The sequence below is a fragment of the Atractosteus spatula genome, chromosome 18, assembly GCF_055471065.1.
Source record: "Atractosteus spatula isolate fAtrSpa1 chromosome 18, fAtrSpa1.hap1, whole genome shotgun sequence".
NCBI lineage: Eukaryota > Metazoa > Chordata > Actinopteri > Semionotiformes > Lepisosteidae > Atractosteus > Atractosteus spatula.
Genome location: NC_142723.1, coordinates 17,565,342 through 17,588,827, shown reverse-complemented (window position 1 = coordinate 17,588,827; position 23,486 = coordinate 17,565,342). Strand labels below are relative to the sequence as shown.

The following is a 23,486-nucleotide window of genomic DNA, read 5'->3' as shown; positions in this document are numbered from 1 at the left end:
CTTCGGTCTTGACACTGTTGAAGTGAAGGAAATTTGGACTCATCCAGGTTTATATATAAGAAATGCGATTAGAGTGCATCAGCACAGAAATTATCATTCAGACCATGATCAGCAGGGGCCCAGCATCATGCCTTGGAGAACGCCTGACTTAACACCCCCCCCAAGAGAGAGACAGTGTTGGCGATCAGTAAGATAAGAGTTGAACCATTTAAGAGCAATGTCAGAAACTCCACGCACAGTCTCAAGACAGGAGAGTACAATGTTGTGATTAATGGTGTCAAAAGCAGCACTGAGGTCCAGGAGAACTGGAATAGAGAACTGGAGTCAACTGCCATGAGAAATTCTTTAGTACTGTTAACAAGGGCAGTTTCTGTGCTGTTCCAAAACCATATTGGAAGGGTTCGAAAAGGTTATTTGCAACGAGGTGAATGTTAAATTGTATTGCAACAGCACATTTTAAAAACTTCACACAAAAGGCATGATAAGGTTGTCCAGAACCACGCTGTTTTTTGGGGGGTACAGGTGTAGCTGCAGCTGTTTCAAAGGCCCGCGGTACCACTCCAGAGCTCAAGGAGTCATTATGTCGAGGACAGCAGGGCAGAGGGCTGGGAAACAGGCCTGAAATAAAACAGGAGGAATCTAGGGATCTAGCAGAAAGGTGAGAGGGTCCAACTGAGAGAAACAAGAAAGCGGAGAACCAGTAAAAACAGGCGTGCAGAAAGAAGGTGTAGTAGTGACAAGCGTGCTAAAAATTGTCAATCTTGGAGGCACAAAACTCTAAATATGTCTTACGGATGATTTACTGGTGAGTACATTTGAATACTTAAAACCCAGAACACACAACCAGTCCAACTATCATTATAGCTGAATAACACTGACAGTGACACTGCTAATTAACCAGCATATACCGTAATAAACTTGACAAATATTGTTTTATAACATAAAATAGTTGCTATTCATTTTATAAAACATACTCGTATATGTACTCAAACCTTAATCCTTAGGATGCATATGAAAAGCTGTATTGTTAAAATAGGCATTCATTTTGAAGTGAACAGTCAAAATGAAGTCAGCCTTATTAATCACAATATTTTATTTTTCTGCAGGAAATAAAACAAATACTAGAATACTCAATTAATCAATATCAGCAATCATATTCCTGTTCAAGTTAATACTCAAACAGCACATCCCCTGCTGGACACCTTGCTTTGTAAAAAGAAATCTGATGAAGTATGAAAACAACTTTACCAAACATCCAGCAAACCCCCCCAAAATGACAGGATTTATTTCTAACAGTCAGTCATCTCTGTCTCTGTGGAACAAAAAGAATTAAAAGTGAATCGTATTACGTAGTTCAAGGTCTCTTAGAAGACAAAGAAATGCTGTCAAAATCTGATTAGGTTTTATAAGATGGTCCTATTCATTCCCTAATATAAGAACAAATAATCTATTTTAAAGATATCTTGTACTTAATGTGTTTTGCAACATTGGGGATATAATTTCAGCTTCAGCAGCACATCTTTAATTTCTCTGTCATCGACTGGTAGCATTTCCTTATGCAGATCCTTGTAATGGCCGTTTCCAATGTTGATAACGGATTGTGTTAGTTAGGTTTCCTGCCGATACCCCTTTCTAGCCAAGTTATAATAGTGCTAATGAGAATAAACAACCGTGGTGATTAAATCTATTTGAGTCCATCTTGATGAAGGTTTTCACGGTTCACTTCCTTCAAATAAGGCATATCAACCAAAATTACAAACGCATAACATTTCAGCCCAGAGCAATTTTTACTTTAAAACAATGCTTTCCTTTAACCCTCCATCTGCTTAAATGTTTTCTGGCAGCCTTTTCAACTCTTTGGGGTTACCATATGAAGCAACATCAACCTGACTTTTATTTGCAGAATTTCTAATGAGCAAGGACAAAAAGGCCACCATTCTGATTTTTGCTTAGGCTCAGATACCAAAACGTGACATTCCTAAACATAGCCTGGACCACAGCCTAATGTTTCTCATACATCTAGGTCAAGATCTCCTACGTGGGTTTAAACAGGTGTGGCCTTCCTCGTCCCCCCCACAAGAGAAATCTTTGCTTGTGCTCAGCTGGTATCTCTACCTCCTACATAATCTTCTCTCTGAGGCTCAGGTGTCACATCCAACAGCCTGAAGACACTATAACCAGGACCTCACTGGTTGTTACCATTACATCTAATGAGTGCTATGGGGGGCTAAGGGCACTCTTGATTTCTCACAGACGCCCCATGTCTACAGGCAACAGGAGAATCCATCACTGGCAGAGAGAAGACGCGAGATTGGGAGGGGATGGCACATTCATCAGCAGAATACATCTTTTTTTTCTTTAACTCACTCGTCTGGAAATGTTATCTCAGATACAGCAGGCACAGTGAGAGAAGAGGAATTGCATGCCTACGGCAAAAAAAAAAATCTGCTTCCTTTTTCTTTCCTATCCTTTTTTTAAAAAAAAAATATCCTCTGCGTTGGCACAGAGCACTCTGTTGCTTGCCCAGAAGAACGTAACTAGACCCACAGACCTACCTTTGGAAAATGGCCATGAAAAAGAGCATAATGCTCACATGCATACACAAAAGCTGCCAGGCCAAATCTATGTGGACATCTAATGATTTAAAGAAACACAGCAGAGAAGAAAGCCAGTATGTTAAGGAAAACTATTTCACGACATTACTATATACATATCAAGACAAACTACTTAATATAGTTAAAAGGAAATTAACAAAACATCTCATGTTCTTAACGAGCTCATAAATAAAATTTTATATTACGCTTTCTTGGGTTGTATGGAGAATATTCTACATTTTTCATATCCACCACTCTGACTATTGTGAATACATTGCTACTGCATTAGAACTAATGAACAGTTTTGTTTTAAGATAACTGAACTGTCATGATTAATAACAGTGCTGGGAAAAATACTTCCAAGAGTGCCATTACCCTCAAAGACTCTGACATCAGATAACCTTGGTAGACAAAATAAATAAAGGACTAGAATGAAACCACAACAAAACAAATTTAGTGCTCATTTCATACTTGGGAGCGATTTTATTTGAGATAAAAAATGTTAACAGAAGGAACCAAAGAGACAAAAATGCTGATTTGTACCACAATTGTTTGAGTTTAAAGGTCTTTGAGATGTGGTCACCATGCTTAGTGACAGGCCCACCTATCATTTACATCCGCGGTGAGTACTAAAGCCTCCCATTTGGTCTATTTACAGTTTCATATTCAAGGAAAAGACAATCCCAATCTAAAGATCACATTTAGAGATACGGAAAGATATGACTCATTAGGCTTGCTTCAGCTCTGGTGCAGAAACAACAAAATATTTTTTCTGGACTTTGCAGGTTCATTAACTGGAGATCAACAATGGTTGAGATAAAGTGTATGTTTTCCACTCCCCAATATGTGTTTGTTTCCTCCCGTGAATATATATTTTCTTGAATGCTATGCACATTATGAAAAAGCAGGAGGTGCCAATCCATGTATTTAAATTAGTTGTGTGCACACGCGATTCTGGTACTGTTAACCATGAATGTCCCCAAAATTCTCTTACATGTACAAATATCTATACTGTAAATAACCCATCAGACTTCCACAACCCACTGCCACCGTGCTCTTGATCTCCAACAGTTTCAATCTCTTTTTTTGCTTTGGAATTTGCAAATTTTCAGCCACTTTTCCTACATTTCAGTTATGTCCTAAAACTAACAAGAGTCTGGGTTTTGTGGGACAGCTAACCCTAACCCAAGCTCAGGCACATTAAGGCCCTTTAGGAAACTGTGTAGAATCCTGCCAAAATGTGCTTCAGTGAATTGGAAACTGATCTGCAGTGATAATGTTCCTGTTTTAAACAAGTTTTTATTTATTTGAAATATGCTATTTAAATGGTCTTCTGGGTGAGTGTGGTTTTCAGGCTGGGCTAGGGTTAGTGTTAGAAAATAATGCTAGTAACTTCATGTAATCAATGCAATGGTAACTACCATATTCATGAAAAAAGTTATATGACTTGGTTGTTAAAGTTAACTTAGTTGTTGAATTCTTTTGCCCACAATAACATATGCCTTTCCATGTGATATTTATTGTTGATTTTGTGGACACACAAACACCTATTTCACGTCAAATCTGTTTTTACATGGGCTTTACTTTCACTTCAGCTTCCCAGAATCCTGTGTGAAATTGTCAATTTAAATGCTGAAGGTTTAAATTGATTGTAAGGATTTTCCATTAGCTTTTGCTTCACTTTAGGTGTAATGGAGATTCATGTAAAAAAAAGCCCTCATATAAACTGGCCCAAATTAGTCAACACAAGCAAGATATGACAAAAATATCAATGGCTTACAAATGACTATTACAATTTTAGGATATAGTTACATTTTTTGCTAACTGCTACTAGGAACATACAAAAATATTATTGGAAAGCAATAAAAAAAAGACTAAAAAATGAAAAAAATGAAGTAGCTGCAGACCACAGTTGAACGTGAATCACTATGCTAATAATATCATGTTAATAAATCAAAATTTACTTTGCTCATTTAGTGTAAAAATAAGGGTAGCTATAGTTGTATGGAAAAAAAAACAATGACAAGTACTACACCTAAAGCATCCCCTTTATCAAAAGAAGTCTCTTAGAAGACAACTCTCTGGCTGAATAACACTACAGTAATTGTGGCCCCTGGGCTCAGAAAACAGACAGAAAAAATGAACTATCTGGCTTGTACATCACACACTGTATACATATCTGCTCTGTTAGCATTCACTATGGGTGGCAATTAAAATAGCATCCTAATGAACAAAGAGAAAAAAGACACTGGGATTTAAAGTAATATCTTAATAAAACTGAACAGCATTTTAGGTTAGGTGTACACTGTATGTGCATTAAATGGTTATCTGGTTAAACATCATTAATATAAAATGCTGTGTTATCCTTTTCAGAATAGCACGGATGGCTTCTAACGCTATAAAGACAACACCCCCCAGATTAACACAGTGAGGAAAAAGAACAACTAACAAAAATATGAATGAATGCTCAAAACAAAACCCCTTGCAATTTTATTCTCCACATAGGGTGCATGCCTAAATTCAGCAGGAACAATAAAGATGATCTTGCAGATGTTTGAGAAAACTTTGTTAAACTGGACACGTGCAGTAGCTGCAGATCCAGACCCCATTTCCCCTTACAGCCACAGAATCTAAACAGATTACAAAATTAATACAACTTGAGAACTTTGTACCGTACCTGGCCAGTGTGTTGTGATTCAACATGCATGCCATTCTGTGTGTTTTTAGCCCACTGAGGTCTCACTATCCACTTCTGAGCCATTAATCATTTTTACAGAAGAAATCTGATTCTGCAGATGAAGTTTTCACAGAGTGGCCCAGCAGCTCCCAGCATAGTTGGGTTTGCTGAGAAAACCTGTTCTTTACCCTCACCACTAAAGCTGGTAACGATTTTTAAACGTGATACCATTTGTTGTTAAATTTTCTGTAGGTATGCACCCATATGGCCCATGAACACCTGGCCCTCAAGTGAGTGCTCTGCATACAATATATTCTATATAACTCTGCTCTATCTCGAGATACTGACAAGCGATTTAATACTTTAGTGCCATGCGGATCTCAGGGCCTGCTGCTCCCAAGGCAAGCAACATCAGAGAGGTTTGTGTGAGGTATAACTATCGAGCAGGGCCTCCATCACAAGTCAACTTTTCATTTCACTGGTCTGTATAGCATGGATATTATGGACAATGCTTATCCAAATGAAAATGAACTGGAATTCTATTTGCCATTTTAAAAAAGTCATTACTAAAAAAACTCAATCCTGATATTCATGACTCATCATGCATAAGCTGATTATCTCATTGAAGCAAGTATTAAGGAATTTTACATTTCAGCCAGCAACGGCATTTCGAATATCTAGAAATTAACATGCAGGAAAAGAATCAAGGACCTTGTGCTGCCTCAATGTTAAAACAAAGAATACTGTAGTTTTATAGCTGGCAATCAAGTGACATTCAGGTATCTAACAGAATCTACTGCCCTTCAAAACCATTTCCCAAAAAATCATATATGACATCATTACTTTCTTATAAAATGCTATCTCTATTTGCAGACCCAGTAAACTCTAATTGATACGACTAGACAATTCACCCTACACCTGCATACAGTACTGATGTTAATCGTCCTCAGTACCGAGCTGTAGAAAAAGCAGTGATATGAATTCTTACTCACACAAAAAATGAATCCTTTGAACATAAAAATCATAAAGCCCATTAAAGAATATGACCTTAGATCATTTTTATAGCGATCATTTACAAAATTAATTTGACAACTGTGTGTACAATGTGCTGGAATTAAAACTATGCAGAGGCTTGTAAAAATGTTCAAGCCCCTTCCAACAATGTCCCTTTGTTCTGACCTACAAACGTGTCCCGTTTTTATTCAAAACTTGAATTCCGCAACCGAATGCTTGCATGTGAAATTAAGTTACATGGCAGCAAAAACTAAAAACAAAAAGGTCTTCTCCAAAGGCTAATGAACAAGAGCAGCCCTCAATTCTGAACTGGGGGGCTTGTGTGTTTGCCCCATGTTCGCATAGGATCCTGACATTTATACTTCAACAAATCAAGATTTTTAATTGTTCTATTATGGTGTCCTGGGAACCCACATGTACAAATGAATGCCTATTCTATACTAATGATTCACTAATAAATTGGTAATCATGCTCATCTGATTTCCACTGTTTCCTATACAAATGGCCTGTTAATTAAAATCAAAGTCCCTGGAAATGTATTTACATTTTTCTATTGATTTTACATCTATGTACACAAATATGACACGTGCTTATTAGAGTCTGAAATCTCAATCACTCATAGTGGTTAAGCATTTAGCTCTGTCAGGGAAAATAGCAGTCAGATTTCAATAACAAATTTGCCTTTGTGCAAAAGAAAATAAAAAGCAAATCTGTATGTATTGTGAAAAGGAAAGTAACTGAAATTGAAGGATATTACTGTATGTCAAACACGTTCCAAGCACAGTGAAACAAGAAAAAGGTGTACAATTCTGGTCATCACATTACAAAAAAAAATATTGCTGCTCTTAGATCTGTCCAGGAAGGAATACAATTTCTTACATGCCTTTCCATGAAGAAATTCCCTATGATGATGAAGGATTGTTTTTGGATATCTTTTATATAACACTACGATTATCTAAAAAACGTATAATCTTATACCTGCACTTTCTGTGTTACCTAGTAATGATTCAAAGCACCCATGACCTCACATCTATAAAAAGATGATTGTTTAAAACATTTCTTTTGTTAACAGTATGTCCTTGTAGCTCTAACATACCACGTAGACTGCAGGCAACCACAAATTATTGAAGACAACAACAATACGTTTTTAAAATGGCAAACAAGGAAAGTCATGCAGTTGCTGGATGAGGGGGGCTGAGAGAAATGTAACTTTTGTTATCCGGCTTTAAAGAGAGCTCTGCCAGAGGGAAACGGGCAAAGTAAGAAAAAGGAGAGAGAAGCTTTTTCATCCTCTCATGCGCTTGTGCCTTCACCTCAGCTGAAATAAAGGCCTGATGAACACTTCACCTCTGTAGTCTGGAGTCTGATTCTTTTCCCAGTCTCCTGAAGAGGGGAACCCTCCGCCATTTGCCTTCACTGACAAACTCACCTTGGTGGAGTTAAACACAAAGGGACCTGGACAAAGCATTCAGAATCCTCAAAGACAATTAAAAAGACAACTTAACGGATTACGGCAGAACCAACAGTGAAACATGAACAAGAGGAGACAAGTGAGAACTATTTGGAAGTTAGAAGTTTTAACCGAGCAAGTTAGAAGTTTTAAAGTGCATTTAAAACTGGTAACAGGAGACAATTTACACAAAGGCTTGTGAGAATCTGGAACATGCTACCCACACAGCCTCATCCTTTTGCACCCTTTCATCAGTTCTGTCATATTTTTTGGAGGTAAATTTTAGAATAAATTCACTATAAAATGAATTAAATTTCATTTATGAAGAAAACAAAATGCAAAAAAGAAAGGAGCATTCAGAAAGACGAACACAAGCTAGTAGCACATTCTTGGCGAACTGAAATCAGAGCCAAAGACAGAACTACGAGTGAGCTCCTGTGATCTGTGAATCTGAGCAAAACGAGACCGGACCATGAGTAAGATATCTTTACCCCATGCAAAGTTACATGTACAACAGTACGGTTTATCAGCTCCACTGGAGTGAAAGGAGAGACAAGAGTGCATACCCTTACATTAACAAGTTTAAGTTTAATTGGTATATTTTGGCATGGGCTGAACCTTATTCTTCGAACATATCTATAAATATGTTAGTACTGTCATAAAAAATTGAAATTATTTTTAAAACCCACACAGGCTAAAATAAGCTCACTAAATCATTACATGTCGCGGTCACTTGGAAATAGAGGACCTTAATAAAACATGAGGGTTTTCCAAAGGAAAGATGAAAGCGGGCTCTTGACAGCGAAAGGAAAAAAAATCACTCCTTCAAACCAACCACAAAAAAAGTCTTTTGAGTAGAGTGGCCTGCACTGAATTGAAGACTATCACAAAGTAATAATGCTTTTGGTTACTCAGGTTTAAACTAAATCTTCAAGCTATCTAGTCAACTCAAAAAGAAAAAGGCACAAGAAGCTGCTACGTGACCAGAAAATATCAAATTCGTAACGTGCACTAGACAAGAGAACCTGAATTACAGACTTTGAAAGTAGTATTGTGGCTTTTCAGATTTCAACATCAAATAACTGAAGCATGAAAAAGCCTGCATCATGGGAAAATAAATACAGGGAATAAACACATGCAGTTACAGATTAAGCAAAAGCAGCTATATTCCATTACTAAATTAAAAATTACTTAGATCAGTCCTCTCAGTTCACAAAATGAATCAAATCTAAAGGTTTATTATTTAAAAATGAAATTACATACTGATGACAAGTTTTGAAACATCTCTAAACATGAACACCCAGAAACAAATTAAAATGTCATAAATTAAACGAAGAATGGAAAAAAAATCAGTAAATTAAACTTTACTAGCTGTAATGAATAACTCAAAAACAAATTCAAAACACCAAGATCTTTAATAGTACATAGGTTGACTCATTTTTAATTTGAGCTTAGCACTGCAATGCTTCAGCTTCATGGGAGTGTTCAGTTAATTTGTTGCGCTCCAATCAACAGGTGTGACTGATTGCTTGCAATTTTACAGCTCTGAGACTCTAGTTATTAAAAGCCAGCCTGTATTTCAAACAGAGGTAATGTGCATTAACAGAGAGAGTCAGGATCATACGTAATTATTTTGTGTCAGTAAAATATATGAAGTGTGGAAAAAAGAGCAATAAAACCAGATAATTTTCACCAGATCACATTAAGGAGGTAGGCAAAGTCATGTCTACTGCTAATTTTTAACATCCGGCTGATTGATCTATGAAGCATAAACCTCATTGACATGTCCCTCAAAGTTCTCCCAAGTTTTACAGGTTTTGCAAACAAGACACCAAACATTTCAACTTCCTGAATGAATTTATAGCATCTCCTCTACTTTTTGTCACCATGTGTCATTGAAACAGGAAAGAAAAGGTTAAAACCTTTATGTGTCCCGACCTCCCAAGGAAAGAAAAAATGAAAAATTAAATAGAAAAAATTCAGATCCTTTCTCTATCAGAACCTGAGCGCATGTCCTATTTAGACCTCTGGATCACTAAAAGTCAGCGAACCGCCAACATCTGTCATCTTGCATCTAATTTCTCCTGATAAGCAACACAATCAGAAGCCTTATAACACCCTCAGCTTTCTCAGATGTGAAAGCATCAATGCAGATATGCTGGTCTGACAACAACCATTTAAAACAAACAACTTGCGCAATAACTAGCACTCTCTGGTTTTGAGACCCAATGGCTTAGACATCATCACTTCGTCAACCCTAGAGCACAGCAGAGTCTAAATGTTCTGGGGGACCTCTGATGCCCCTGTAAGACTGAATATCTAAGATTTCATGCCCTTGAACAGGCTAAAACGACAACAGTGGTGACTAAGTGTATTCTAGGCAAGCAGCACTTCTCAGTTCCTCTCAGGAGGAATGCTCTTTTACGTACTTAGCTCAAATATCACAAATTAAAAACTTGAATCATTTAAATCCCAAATACATTGACTCTCCCAAACTCAAATCTGTTCAAAATTTCAATAAGGAACATTCGATTCAATTCCTGCTTACAAGAAGGATTGCTTACTTAGTCAGGCGAACTCACAAATTAGGCTCTTGTCCGTTTTAGCATTTTAAAAATGCACTGTACAAATTCGAATCAAAAGGAATGGCAAAAATCGTTACAGCATTTAAAACACAGCTTGACTAAATATTAACTTTTCTCCCCAGAGATCAACATTACCAGTGCGCAAAAGCTTTGTCACACAGCAGCTGTGCTCCAACTAAACAGCAGGGATTCTCAAATCTTTATTTCATTGAGTATTCTTTCAGGATACAAACAAATAAAACAGACATAAGAAGGCTTTTTAAGGGTTTTTTTGTGTGTGCACATTTTCTGTTCGCCAAGAATGTCATATCTAAAAGGTATGACAAATATAGTTGTGTTCTACAGTTCTAATGAAACATACAAAGGAGTCACTATACATAGTCAATACAGGCAAAGTAAGAACTTTATTACATTATTTCCTTTAAAAAAATATTAAATTAAACCAAGGGAATGCAGGTGAGAAAAGTAGCAGACAGGAAAACAATTAGAATTACCTTCTAAAGATTAAAAATTAACAATATCTGGATCTACTTTTTTAACTAACTTGTTTCAAAACTTAAGAGCCCCATGAGGATGAAAAAGTTACTTGCAAAAAAACAACTCTGCACATGGGAGCATTTATGACCCAACTCATCCAAAGTTACATTCATGCTCTGTTTGTGAAAGGGAAAACGACTGCATTTTTACACACTGCGGCAGTGAATAAAATGTCACTGCTTTCAGAGGGAAATGAAGTTGATTCATGGGATATGAACATTATGAAAAAACTGATGAATGCAAAAAAGGTGTGGGAGCTGTAAGGGAAAAAAATAAATGCTTTATTTAATTCCTACTAACCATCATAGCCAATTTCATATCTTTAAATAATGTTTTGCATTGTATTCAAAATGGAAATCATTGCATTTTAAATCAGAGCATTTTATTTTGCATCTCTTCCATCAACTCTCAATGAGCTGCAAAGAAGACTCAGTAGCTTTTGACTGAAGTTCAAAAGTTAGTGTTCACTGCCGATCAGCAGCCCATTAAAATGCTCCAAGTTAGCCAACACAATGCTAGGATATATAGTTAAGAGTGTAGATTTTAAATCAAAGAAAGTTCTTTTATGTTAAAACTGTATAACACTTGAATATGACTCCATTCAGAAAAGCTACTGCTGCTCTGGAATCAGTCCAGGAGGAGCAACCAAATGCAATCTAAGGCACAATGGTCTTAGGCTTAGTTCCTTCAGCTTATCAGCATATTTGGTAAACAGGTATTATTATTTCAACCCAAGAGCAGGAGGTACTTCCCTTCCCAAAGGCCTGTGAAAGTGTGGAATATCCATCAGAGGAAAAAAAAACATCATGCTATGTGACACTCAAAACAGCTGAACGAGATCCTTGAATCAAATAGCAAGTAACTAGCAACCGAATAAGACGCGTTTCCTTCCGAAAATTCCCCTACAGCATGGCTTATTTAGATTTTTTTATTATGTTCCTTCTGTATACCATTTCCAGGTATAAATTGTTTGAAGATGCTTGACCAAATCTCCATGTCAGCAGAAACTCACACAACAAAGACTGTATCCTGCACAAATTATTTTAACATACTTGTTTTATTTAATTAAGTGCTGTCATTGCTGATCCAAATAAACTTCATGCCTTAAGGAGTGCAGTCAAATAACATTTAATGGTGGAAAATAAAAAAAAAGTGCTGCAGATCAATAAAGCTTACCCTCCTCTTCTAACGTTATGAGACACCGCTAAACTGCCTATTAAACTTCCAAGCCATTATTTTTACGTACATCCACAGTCGGCTAGCTTGTGATGCTTAAGTCATGCATTTCTCTGCATTGAACACAGCCTGCAATAAAACCCTCCAAACAGTATGAAATGCCTTCCACTTTTGATTAACTGTACTTTCCACTACATTAGAAGGAAATGCAAAAATGTTTCCTTTAACACTGTTAATGTGTTTAATCTCCTTAAAAATAACAAGCCTACCTCCCAGGTTATAGTTTAGAAATGCATTGTATGAAAATTAAATTATACCAAATGTATTCAGAGAATGAAATACAAGTCATATCAAATGGAATTGTTCCACGCTCTCTCATTTTTCTGTGCATTTTTTACTAGAAACACTGACCAGGCATTCTAATGTGGACTGTAAAAATGTTACAAATTCCTGAAATATATATTTTAGATGATATAAACAAAACACTTAAAGGTAAGAATTAAGCAAATTAGTCAGTTGAAAAGCCTCAATTTAACTGCACTGCCAGACGTTGACACCTACTGCAGTTAAAATCATACATCCAAACATGTATATGTTATGATTCAGTGTTTAAGCAATTTTTACTAGATTTGAAGGACAGTAATAAATTAAACACAGTTTAATTCTGCATTACTGAAGTGAAATCCAAGTTTAATTAAAAGATATGCACTTCACCAGAAAAAAAATAAACAAACTCAGCAGTATTCATGCAAAATCTTTGAAGTGGTACAATTTTTCCACTCAATAAATTATAGAATTTAAAAGTGCAATTCAAAGCCATTATATTTTGCATTTTATCAGTCTCTTTCATACCGGGGTAATAACTAACCACCAATAGCAATTAAAGACTCTGTATCCTGCCAAACTACAGATCTCAAGTGGGCCAATTAAAGCTGACACCTCACTTTCATGAAGGTCCCTACATACATGCAGACTTCATACCTCACATACAATTAAGATATCTTGATTTTCTTTTTTTTGGAAATCAAAAGAATCTTTTATACACGGACAAGCATTCCCATCATCTTATGGAGATAATTAAAACCGTAAGGAATGTATGTCTTAGGAGAACCAGTCCACCAACTCCTCACAGGGCAAACAAGGGTTTAGAAAATGCCATTTTGCAATATACAGCACAAGTACAAAACCTAAGAACCCTAGCAATGCTATACCTCCTATGAAATATGTTACCCATGAAAATATGCAAACATTTAGACAAATGACTTAATAAAAAGGAACACGGTACAAATATAAAAAAATAATCTTATTCTCACCAATGAATCAAGCTTACAAGTAAACACAGAGTTTGGGCTATATAATATATAATATGCCTGCTGTTTTGTTCATGATTTTGCAAGGCTGATATGAGAAAACCGATTGTTACTTTGTAAATCATTAGAGAAGTGCATTATCCAAGATTCGGGTCTTCGAGGTGCTTAAATCTGGAGGCTGAAGTTAACGGTAGATTAAAATGATCTGTTGGTTTAATTCTCCTGCAGCCTGTTATTTGCCAACTTGGGCAACACAAAAGGACTTCTGACAGAGTTAAGTAAAGAAACCAAGCAGAAAATAGGAATAGCAATCAATATGGAATCCTGTCGGGAGCACTAAAACTCCCCTAATGATTATCATTTGAACACAAACCAAGAGCTGGTGCGAAGTACACTTTACTAGAGTATTTACCCTGCTGTGCACGGCCGCTGCAAGGGAGCTGTTCAGTGCTTTTTTGAAGGAAGCCATTAACGGTGGCAGAGCTATCCTGCGCATCTGTGGAAAGGTCTACGGCCATTGATCTACAAAGCCAGGACGCAGTAATGTCAGCCCAGCAGGTTCGAGCTCACAGCGCTGCATCTTTACCAGATGTATTTTGGGAAATCAACAGGTTTAGAAAGACAGGACCTTCTGAGCACATTAAAAATAAATCAATACCCATAAATGAATGAAAACGATCAATTAAAAATCTGATGTGGCTGTCCTTCAACTTCCTACAATTTAGCTCTGCTTTATTTAACATAACCCTTCACATTTGGATCTCAGACGTTTAGCACACACATTAACAGACCGGGGTTTTCAAAGAACAATTCTTACATATGGCATCCATGTTTTCCTCATAGGTTAATTTGTAGTCGACAATAGTGCCAAGACGTTTGTAACTGCTGACAATGTCTGTCTTGCTCCTCACTGACTGCTGGATTAGGAACTGGTGGATGCTTACTATAATTCATGATCTCATTTTTGGTTTTTGAGACACTAAGATGAGGGAGTTGTTACTGTACACCAATCAACACAATAATTCACTACAGGGCCACGGTCAGTATCTACACCTTGCAGGAAACCGACAATGATAGAGTTGTCAGCAAAGTTAATGATGTGTCTCTGTCCTCAAAACACCTTCAACTCCTCTATTAGCCCTGGAGGCAAACTGCACGGCATCCAGTAGGAGCTCCACCTGGTGGAGAGCATGCCTTTTAACAAATTTCTCAGATAACCCAAGTCGATGCCAATGATCTGAAATCATTTAACATCTTGGTTGATTTATGTTTTGTAACAGGTTTGATTTCTGTCTGTTTTCAGCCTACAAAAACCAACTTAATCATTTGTTAATTTACACATTAAAATTTTCAATAATAAGCTTTAGGTTAAGGTTAGAAGAACACTACAACAAGCAATAATTTTAATAATTAACAAATCTGAAAAATTAAAAGACTATTCATCCAACTGGTAACTTTGACGATTCTCAAGAAAACTGAAGATTTAACGTAAGGCAACATGACCAAATCTATTAAATTTGCTGTAATCATGTTGTATCATCCAGGCCCAGTTTTGTGCAAAAATGAAGCAGAAATAACAAAGAAATGTTTTTAAGACTTATCAGATATAAAGAACATTTAACAATTTAACTTCCCTCACTAAAAGCAGACTTTTCAACCACACTAACAGCATGAGCGCTGTCCTTGCAGACAGCTTGTGAAACACAGAAGCCACTGTTTTCCAAAATCCTTGCACACGTTTTCTTGAAGGGCCCACTTCCAGAGAAAGAAACCACTTCACCCTCTGCACTTCGGCCTCTTGTTTCAAGACTGCTTAATGTGTATTGTCTAGCTGGGCGAGAATGATTTTAATTCAACACATTGTTTCACACTGAAAACATACCACAAGGAAAACCATCAGCAAAATCTCATCCGACTGCTCTGTTCTGTGATTTACAAAACACCCATACCTGCTGGTGACAGAGTAGTTCTGCTGCTTCAAGGTAATCTCTCTCTGCTGAAACTGAATGATCTCTCCCGACAGGTCCTCAGGCCTCCTGAAAAAGATAAATACGCACACAAAGTCAGGTAGGCCAGGACACACAAAATAAAGCAGAAAAGCAGGCATTAACATATCCTGTTTTTTTGTCTGATGTATTTCATGGCTGTGAAGCACAAGGTGTGCAACAAAGCTTAATAATAATAATAAAGTTTGTGTACAGTCTGACAAGGTGCAGCAGAAGTTGATGAAAAACTCTCAAGAAGTTCAAATCTATAACTAAAAGATTTGTTCAAACTATCCTTGGCAAATCAAGTTTGTGAAAATCTATTTAAAAACTAGTCCTTAAAAAATGTTACAAACGCTCCCTAGGCATGTACTGAGAAAAGGAGACCTGTAATCTTACTGCTAGTTATAGAAAAGAAACAACCACACTTGTTATCCTCAAGAGAAAGGGACTGTCTGTATGTAGTCATTAACCAATAAGGACAGAAATCAAAGATTCCTTATGAACCGAAACTACAGCTCTCTTTTGAGACAAGTGAGTTTCTTCCACCCAGATGTGCTCACCCATTCTAACATCCTAGAATTAATGATATTCTTGCGACATATGAGTTTTAAAACATTTCTCTTAAAAATAATGGGCCCCTTTTCAAAAAGACAACATGGATAAACCTCAAAACAAAAACGATATGTGCTCTCAGGATTCCCAAGAGTTTCTACTGAACAGCATCCTTCTTGTCCAAAGACATCTTAGTTTAAGGTATTTTTTAGTGCACTCAGAAGCACACTGCATTTCCATCATTTCTCTTAAAACACAAAAAGCTTTTCCAGCGCATAACTGTTCTTATATATTAGCTGAGCAGTCTGTAGAGCAGCATACGGAAAAACAAACCAAGATAGTATCTTTAAAAAGTGTATATTTATAGATATTAAACATATTTATATTTTTAAATATTCAGTTACTGAATCTAAGGGTTTACATACCTACTCACAGAAGGATATTTAAAGTTGGACCATTTTATAAATTAAATAAAACAAATATTTGTCATGTCTTCATAATGTACATTTAATAAGGCTATCGTCATCTGTTATTAAGACTTTCATGAAAATCTACTCATGTTTTAGGTCCACAATGTGCTATACATACTAACCTACGAGCTTACAAACTTTTGCTTGGCACTGTAAACACACCACATAAAAACATAAGAACAAAAACCATTTGTGATATTAATGCAACATTTTGTTTCAAACCCTTCCCTTACAGGATGAATTTCAGAAAAAAGTGGAGATAATACAAAACGAAAGCTGATTTAACATGGAAACCCCACACAGTTGAAAACTTCCTAGGACAATGCTATCAAATAATGCATTAAGAAAAATTAATTTTGATGATCTAGATCAATGTGCCACATAAATGTACCTCTGCATAGGAAACTGTTCCAGAAAACAAATAAATTAATTTCTGAATTCAAAGGCATATCATACACTTACGGGTAAGAGAGCTGAATGTCTCTGATGGGCTAAAAGTGCTGAATCTCTCCTAGCCAGACGAAGCATTCAGGACAGAAAATAATTATTAAAGATGAAACATGTCTGAAACAAAATCTAGCTATATAGCCGAAGTGAACTCTGAGAACTTCTGTATTTTTAAACTTTTTTGTATACTAACACTGTATATTTAATTCCTTTTTTTACTTCAAACTCAATTAAATTGATTTATATTTTCATTTTATTGACAAGTGGAAATGAAAAATATGCATCTTCATGTTTGTATTGTTTTGATGTCAGAATCTCTAACACAAAGCAAATTTGCGAAGGCAATAAAGTATCGAAAAAAAACCTCAACTCTCAAAAAAAACAACTTGGATGTGATTCTGGCATCAATTAGCAACTAAACGAGCTCGACAAATGACTTGAAAGAATCATCTGTCATGATTAAAAATGTTAGCTATGATTTCAAGGACTCCAGATACACAGATTTCTAACTGCGAAAATTTCAAGATTCTACAGAAAAAATATATAAGTATTCAGGTGTCTATCAGCACATATGTAAATGAGATTTTGAAGCGAAAAAAATACTAACTGGGTAGAAGATCTGCATCCTCTGTTGTGTCAGTATAAATCAGGTGTTCTTTGAGAATCGTAACATTCAGAAACTAACAACACACTTGTGATTCATTACAGCATTAGTTTTTCCCCCATTACAACACTAACTTCACCACAAATAACCAAGCCTGTTATTTCACAGTACTCATATTCTGAAACAAGGCATTCTGACATTATGCTTTTTCTATTATGTCAGTCTAGTTTCAAGCAAAATATCCTGCACCCAGTGAGCAATGTTCAAACAGACTGCAATCACCCTCTTCATAAAAAACTAACCCAAACAGTAAGTACTCAGAACTAACACACATGGTCACATTAACTGCAATAATTTACACATAAAGGATACAGATAATAAAGCCATTCAAAAGAGTAACATAGTAAAAACCTAAACGACATCAATACAGTTACATCTAAAAAACATATGAAAGGCCTGAATAAAATTACACTTCTCAGTCAAGTTTTTTGTAATATTTTAAGGTTTTAACTTAACCTGAAGTTTTCTTAAGTTTTTTTTAAATAATGAATGCATAATAAAAATCAAGTAAAAAATGAGTTTGTTTCAAGAACCTCAAGAATTCAAGAACGGTCTCAAGACACTTGTGAAGTACTGGCACAAATGCACTTTTTTGACCCTCTTTGAGGAGAACACTGAAATATAGTCACTCCACTGCATTTTCCACAGGCAGCTCGCCTGCCAAGCACCTAGCTACCTAGGGAGTCAAAACAGAAGCAGTGCAAGTGATCTAGTCTACAGCAGTTCAAGCCTCTAAAAACTATGTACCAATTTCACAGAAAAAAAAAAGATTTTCTTTAGCCTACTAGACTTCACTGTAAGGCATTTTACAGGAGGTCAAGGGCTTCAGAGGGGATGACAGCACATCTGATCAGTCTTGTTTGATAGATGAGACCTCACTCTATTAAACCTAACTCTGCTATCCTTTGCTTCTGTATCGTTTCTGCTTAGGAGAGAGAGAGAGACTATAAATCTCTCAATCAAAATGCTTTGGCCAGGAACCTAAAGGGCTAAAATTAAAGACTGCAAAAATAATAGCATTTGTATGGGGGTGTGGTTTTCCATACCATGACAGAAACTCATTGAAGAAATAGGATAGCAGAAAAAAAAACATTCTTGACTTCCAGTGCTGTACACAGCCATCCGAAATATCTCAAGGATAAAACTAATACCTGTCTCTGGCCAGCTCTCTGCTCCTGTAGCCCACTGTCAGGACCCCCAGCACTAAAGCAAGGTGTAAATCCTGACTAAAGCACCCAGCACTTCAAATGAGCGAAATGTTTAAGAAAAATATTACACAGTATGTACATCCCATACATAAAAATATACATTCACACAAAAATATCTGTCTACCACACAATATTATAACAAACGTTAAACAGACAACTTGTAAATGAGTATAGATTAAGAAGCAGATTTAAGACAGTGATAGGACTTTTGCTTGTAAACATTTTAAAAGTTGCCAATAGATTTTGTATAACACTTCCATCTTAACAACAGGAGTAATGATCTGTATAAGCTTACAGTAAAAGGATCACCTGATAAACTGGATGAGCAATACAGTAAAACGACTGCCTACCAGAAGTCCAGACTGCAGGCTGTCCCTTTTCTTTACAATTTGCAGAGTAGAATTTTTTTTTTTCTGAAAAGCAATAACTGAAAGATAGCTCACTACACAGATGTTGTCTGTCAACTTGGCAAACAACAATCAATTCATTACGCAAACCATGTTAATGAAGTTGACCCCAGCCTCATTCAGTCTGTTCATGAAACTCAATGCTTGAGGATGGAAAATAATTATACCAGGGGAAAAAAGTTCCAGCTGTACTAGGTCTTGTTCATATCTCATGCTTCAGACTCCTTCTGTATAAGCATTCCCTAATATTTTCAACAAGGATGACTCTCTTTTCAACAAAAAAGCATTTTCCTTCCCAGATTATATTGGTCTCCCTTAAAAAATCTTTCATTTTAGTCTCGCCCAAGAAGAGATAAGCAACAAAACACTACACCAATGGTAAAGTCAAGATAAGCTTTTCAGGAGAATATACCCTTTCTTGAGAGAAAAGAGCATTAATTAACTTGTTCTAATTGTGAAACAGACAGCACATTTAATTTAATCTTCTCAGTGGGGACTGACTGTCATATTAGTGTGGGATACAAACCTACACAATACTGCAACAACAACTTCGATGGTCTAAAAGAGTGGCTCTAAGAGAGAGAATACAACTTGGTAAGTTTTTTATATGCATATACACCTATACACCTGCATAACTTTCTTTTCACACAAATTGGAAAATCATAACTTTTAGTTAACTTAAAGAATCTGCTCTTTAAGGAGGCCCTATATGCTTTGGCTGTACCAGCAAACATTTGTCTTCCCATCTCATGCCCTCTTCAGCACAGAGCCACGTGTTGCAGATACAGGTTAACATTGCTAACCTCTGCAAGGTGCAGGCCGGATTCCTTAACGAAAACCATCAATTTTCTCCTGCTCTTCAGTGAGCAGAACGATCTCTAAATACACAGCTGCATGCTGGGCTCAGACAGAGACCAATCAAGTAGTTGATCATTCTATCATTCACTTTCACTTCTGGTAACTTTGAAAACTCCTAGAAGACTTGCCCTAAACTAAGAGTGGCTGTGATGCCTTTCAGTTGAAACAAGCTTCTCAAGATGGGCATTTCGCCTCTGCTGATATTTACAGAGCCCCCTCCTCCCCCCTCACGGGGTTACAAGTCATTTCCCCTGTCTGACAGGTGCTGGGTTTAATAAAGTAAGAGATCTCTCAGAATCAGCTCCTGTGCCATCTGTCTCTGGCCTTCCATTCTATCATGGCACAACTTCTCATTCATCTGCCCGCAAGGCTCCTTCCAGCCTAATAACCCCAGGAAACACATTACACACCTGTCCCCGGACACATGTAAATAAAATGAAGAAATCTCAAGTTCCCCCGGCCGCACCTCAGCTGCCCTCTCTCTCCCTGCACTGAAAGGATTAAGAGGACTTCAAAGAGGCTGGGGCTCCAATTAAAGCAAAAATAAGCTCTTGGAGCAGCAAAACACCCTCCTGATTAGAGGAAAAGAAACAGGGAAAAAAAAAAGGATTTATCAACCACACAGCCAAACGAGAAGAATATAACAGAGAATATATTATAAAGACTGTTTTGTTCTGTTGTTTTTTCCTAGTAATTTCCCTGGTTTATGAAGACGAACAGCAGTCAAAGATTCAATAACCAGGCACTCCCTATTTTCTTTTACACCACACTGCGATTGAAGTTTGAAGTGAACACAGAGTACAAAACTACTCAACTACAATCATTCTGGAACGCAGATCCTTCTGAAACCTGTGAGCCATTTACATACCGATTAAACTTTCATCTGAACTTCACTGCAGTCCTGCCGGAAGTGCTTCAGTTTGATTTTCTGAATCTTGCTTATCAGGTACATGTTTCCCAATGAATAATGCATAATTAGAGCTCTTCCCTTTTCATCATTTTTTTTAATTATTTTTATCACAGTTTTTTTTTGAAGATTTCAAAGCTTAAACACACTGGAACATCTTCCTCAGATAGGAGACAGCTTGTCAGATATATTTTGAGAATATGGAATTTGCATTCAAAGGTTTTTCATGCAAATGCCAGTACTTCATTTTTCACTGATATCACTGCAATAACATAAGGAAAACTCTCAAGCAAAAGTCTATACTATTGAGCACTGTATATATTCTTTGGAACAAGTTTGAGCTCTACAAAAATGCCAACTAAGGAGTATTATGAATTCTGAACTCTAATTATAACTTCTTTAGAGTACCCTCCACAAAAATTAAATATTATGTATTAGGTATTGATTTATTATGTGCACTTATTCAGTTGTCTGTGTCAGTATCCACTCTCAGGCCTTATGAAGTTAACAGAAAAAACATTACAACTTGAAGAGTCAGTACTATTGCAGTAATAGTAATAATGATGCTCTATGACAGTTTACAGAAAAGAGGAGGCTAGTGAGCCCATTATCTGGATGTAAATATCTTAATTACTTAATGGGCATTTAAACCCATCATGGCTACCTGTAACTCATCACCCCCACGACTGTCTTCCACTCGTCTGTCCTACTGCAGCACAAGAGGACTGTGCTTTTCCACTTATAATGAAAAGTCCTGCAATGTCTCCAAATTGTCTACAGTTACTCTTCAAACGTTTTAACTTGTTGTGCACGATTATGGATAACAAGGTATTTCACCGTGTCCCTTTCTGAAGGGCTTTAAGCATCCGGATATTTTAGGGAGAGAATATGCACTAAAAAGATGAAGAATGGCAGGTCTAATTTGATATGACAGAAGCTTCATAAAGAGAGCCCACTCCCCAGTTAATTCGCTAATCAGATTCGGTTTCACTCACCTTAAATCTACTGCAAGGATTTTACAAATACATAACTAAGCATCTGGTGTTTGAAGTTGCTGCACTTGCCTTATGGGAAAAGACCTTCTATGCACGGTTCACATCTAACGCTTTTAAATTGGCATAGAGTGAATAGAATAACCTCTTTCTGACAGTGGAATTTAAATTCATAAAATTTTAAATTGAGCCATTTTTAAGGATTTGTTTACCTAGACATAAAGCGGTGCATGTTTCAAGCACATCACTGTCAATCACCCATTTCAAATGTCAAAGTTGATGAATTGAACTTTCACGACATCAAAACCGTGTCTCTCATTGTGCTCCCAATGGGCAAAACAGAAACAGGCCTGAATTATAAACCGAGGGCCCTGAGCAACTGCTTTCTGTCGGTGCTAGCAGATGTCATTACAAGACATATCATTGGGAACAGACAGGACTGGACATTCAAACAAGAAGAGATTACGAACCTCCCCAAAGAAATGATTTAGGTGTGTATTAAGGAAAGACCGCTTAAAACACACTTTTAGGAGAAAGTGTCTACTGTGATAATTACATTTCTGTTAAGTATTTTAGTGTAGAATGACCTACACTATGTACATCTCCAAATTGCTACAGGAATCAAAATGGGAAGAACATACAGATAATTAAAATGCTTAAGAGTCAAAGAACATTCAGATAATTAAAATGCTTTAAAAAAGAAGAACATACAGATAACTAAAATCCTTCAGAGTCAAAAAAGATTAAAACAAGAAGACGTATTAGAAACGCTTACTAATATCTCAATGTTTGAGGCTTGTTTTTACTTTTATTATTGTTCTTTAAATAATTTAGGAATGGGTCAGTATCTGGTCATGCTCACTGGTATTTTGAACTAAAGCCTTAGTCTTTTTTTTGATAGCCTCTCACCCCCTAGAAACTGATGTGACAACCCTGGGGACAGCAGTGCTTAAGACAATAAGCACTAATTCCACAAGTGACACAGCATAGAGCTATTGCTCCCAATTGGGTCACTTAAAAAAAAACATCCCAGTTCTCTGCTGAAATGAGAAAGAAACTGGCATCTTGATACAGGACATTTCTCAAACAACAGATTAAGCATTTCAAAGAAAAACAAGCAAACAAATACAAATCACTCATCACAAAAGAAAAGACCTTTAAAGAATAATGCAATACGATGGGGGGGGGGATGTCTCCTATCTTTGCAGACTCTTAAGTGACCATAAATAATTTCGAATGTTAACAAATATGACTGATTCAGACCTAAATCTTCAGCCCTTTTTCTAATTTAACAAAGTGTGCAAGAGGAATCCCTCAGGAAGAGTACTTATGACTGAGTCTCAGAAGAAGGGCAGGGGCAGAGGGCCAAGAAAACAGATTGCCCTTTTCTGCAATGCGTGACAAAAAGGAAGTGTTGCCATAAAAGGCAGAAAGGTGATGGTGGCTAATCTGTGTGGTTTACTATACATTTGCTCAGTATAATAAATAAATCAAGGCTCCAACTGGTGTCATAAAAAAACCCAACCTCCAAATACAGAAACCAGTGGTGTGCTGTGCACACATTTGGACCACAACCATTGCAAACATCTTATCTGTCAGACTTGAGCTAACGAGCTGGAAGATATTCAGATCCCACCACAGGACAATGAA

At 36.7% G+C, this 23,486-nt stretch overlaps 1 protein-coding gene across 1 annotated transcript in view; it reads right to left on the bottom strand.

Annotated features, from left to right (window-relative positions):
- mad1l1 (mitotic arrest deficient 1 like 1) overlaps positions 1–23,486 on the bottom strand; it is a 280,158-nt gene that overhangs the window by 238,845 nt on the left and 17,827 nt on the right. Inside the window, exon 10 of the mRNA XM_088936727.1 lies at positions 15,293–15,379. Coding sequence (XP_088792853.1) covers positions 15,293–15,379 — 87 coding nt within the window. The remainder of the gene's footprint in view (positions 1–15,292; positions 15,380–23,486) is intronic.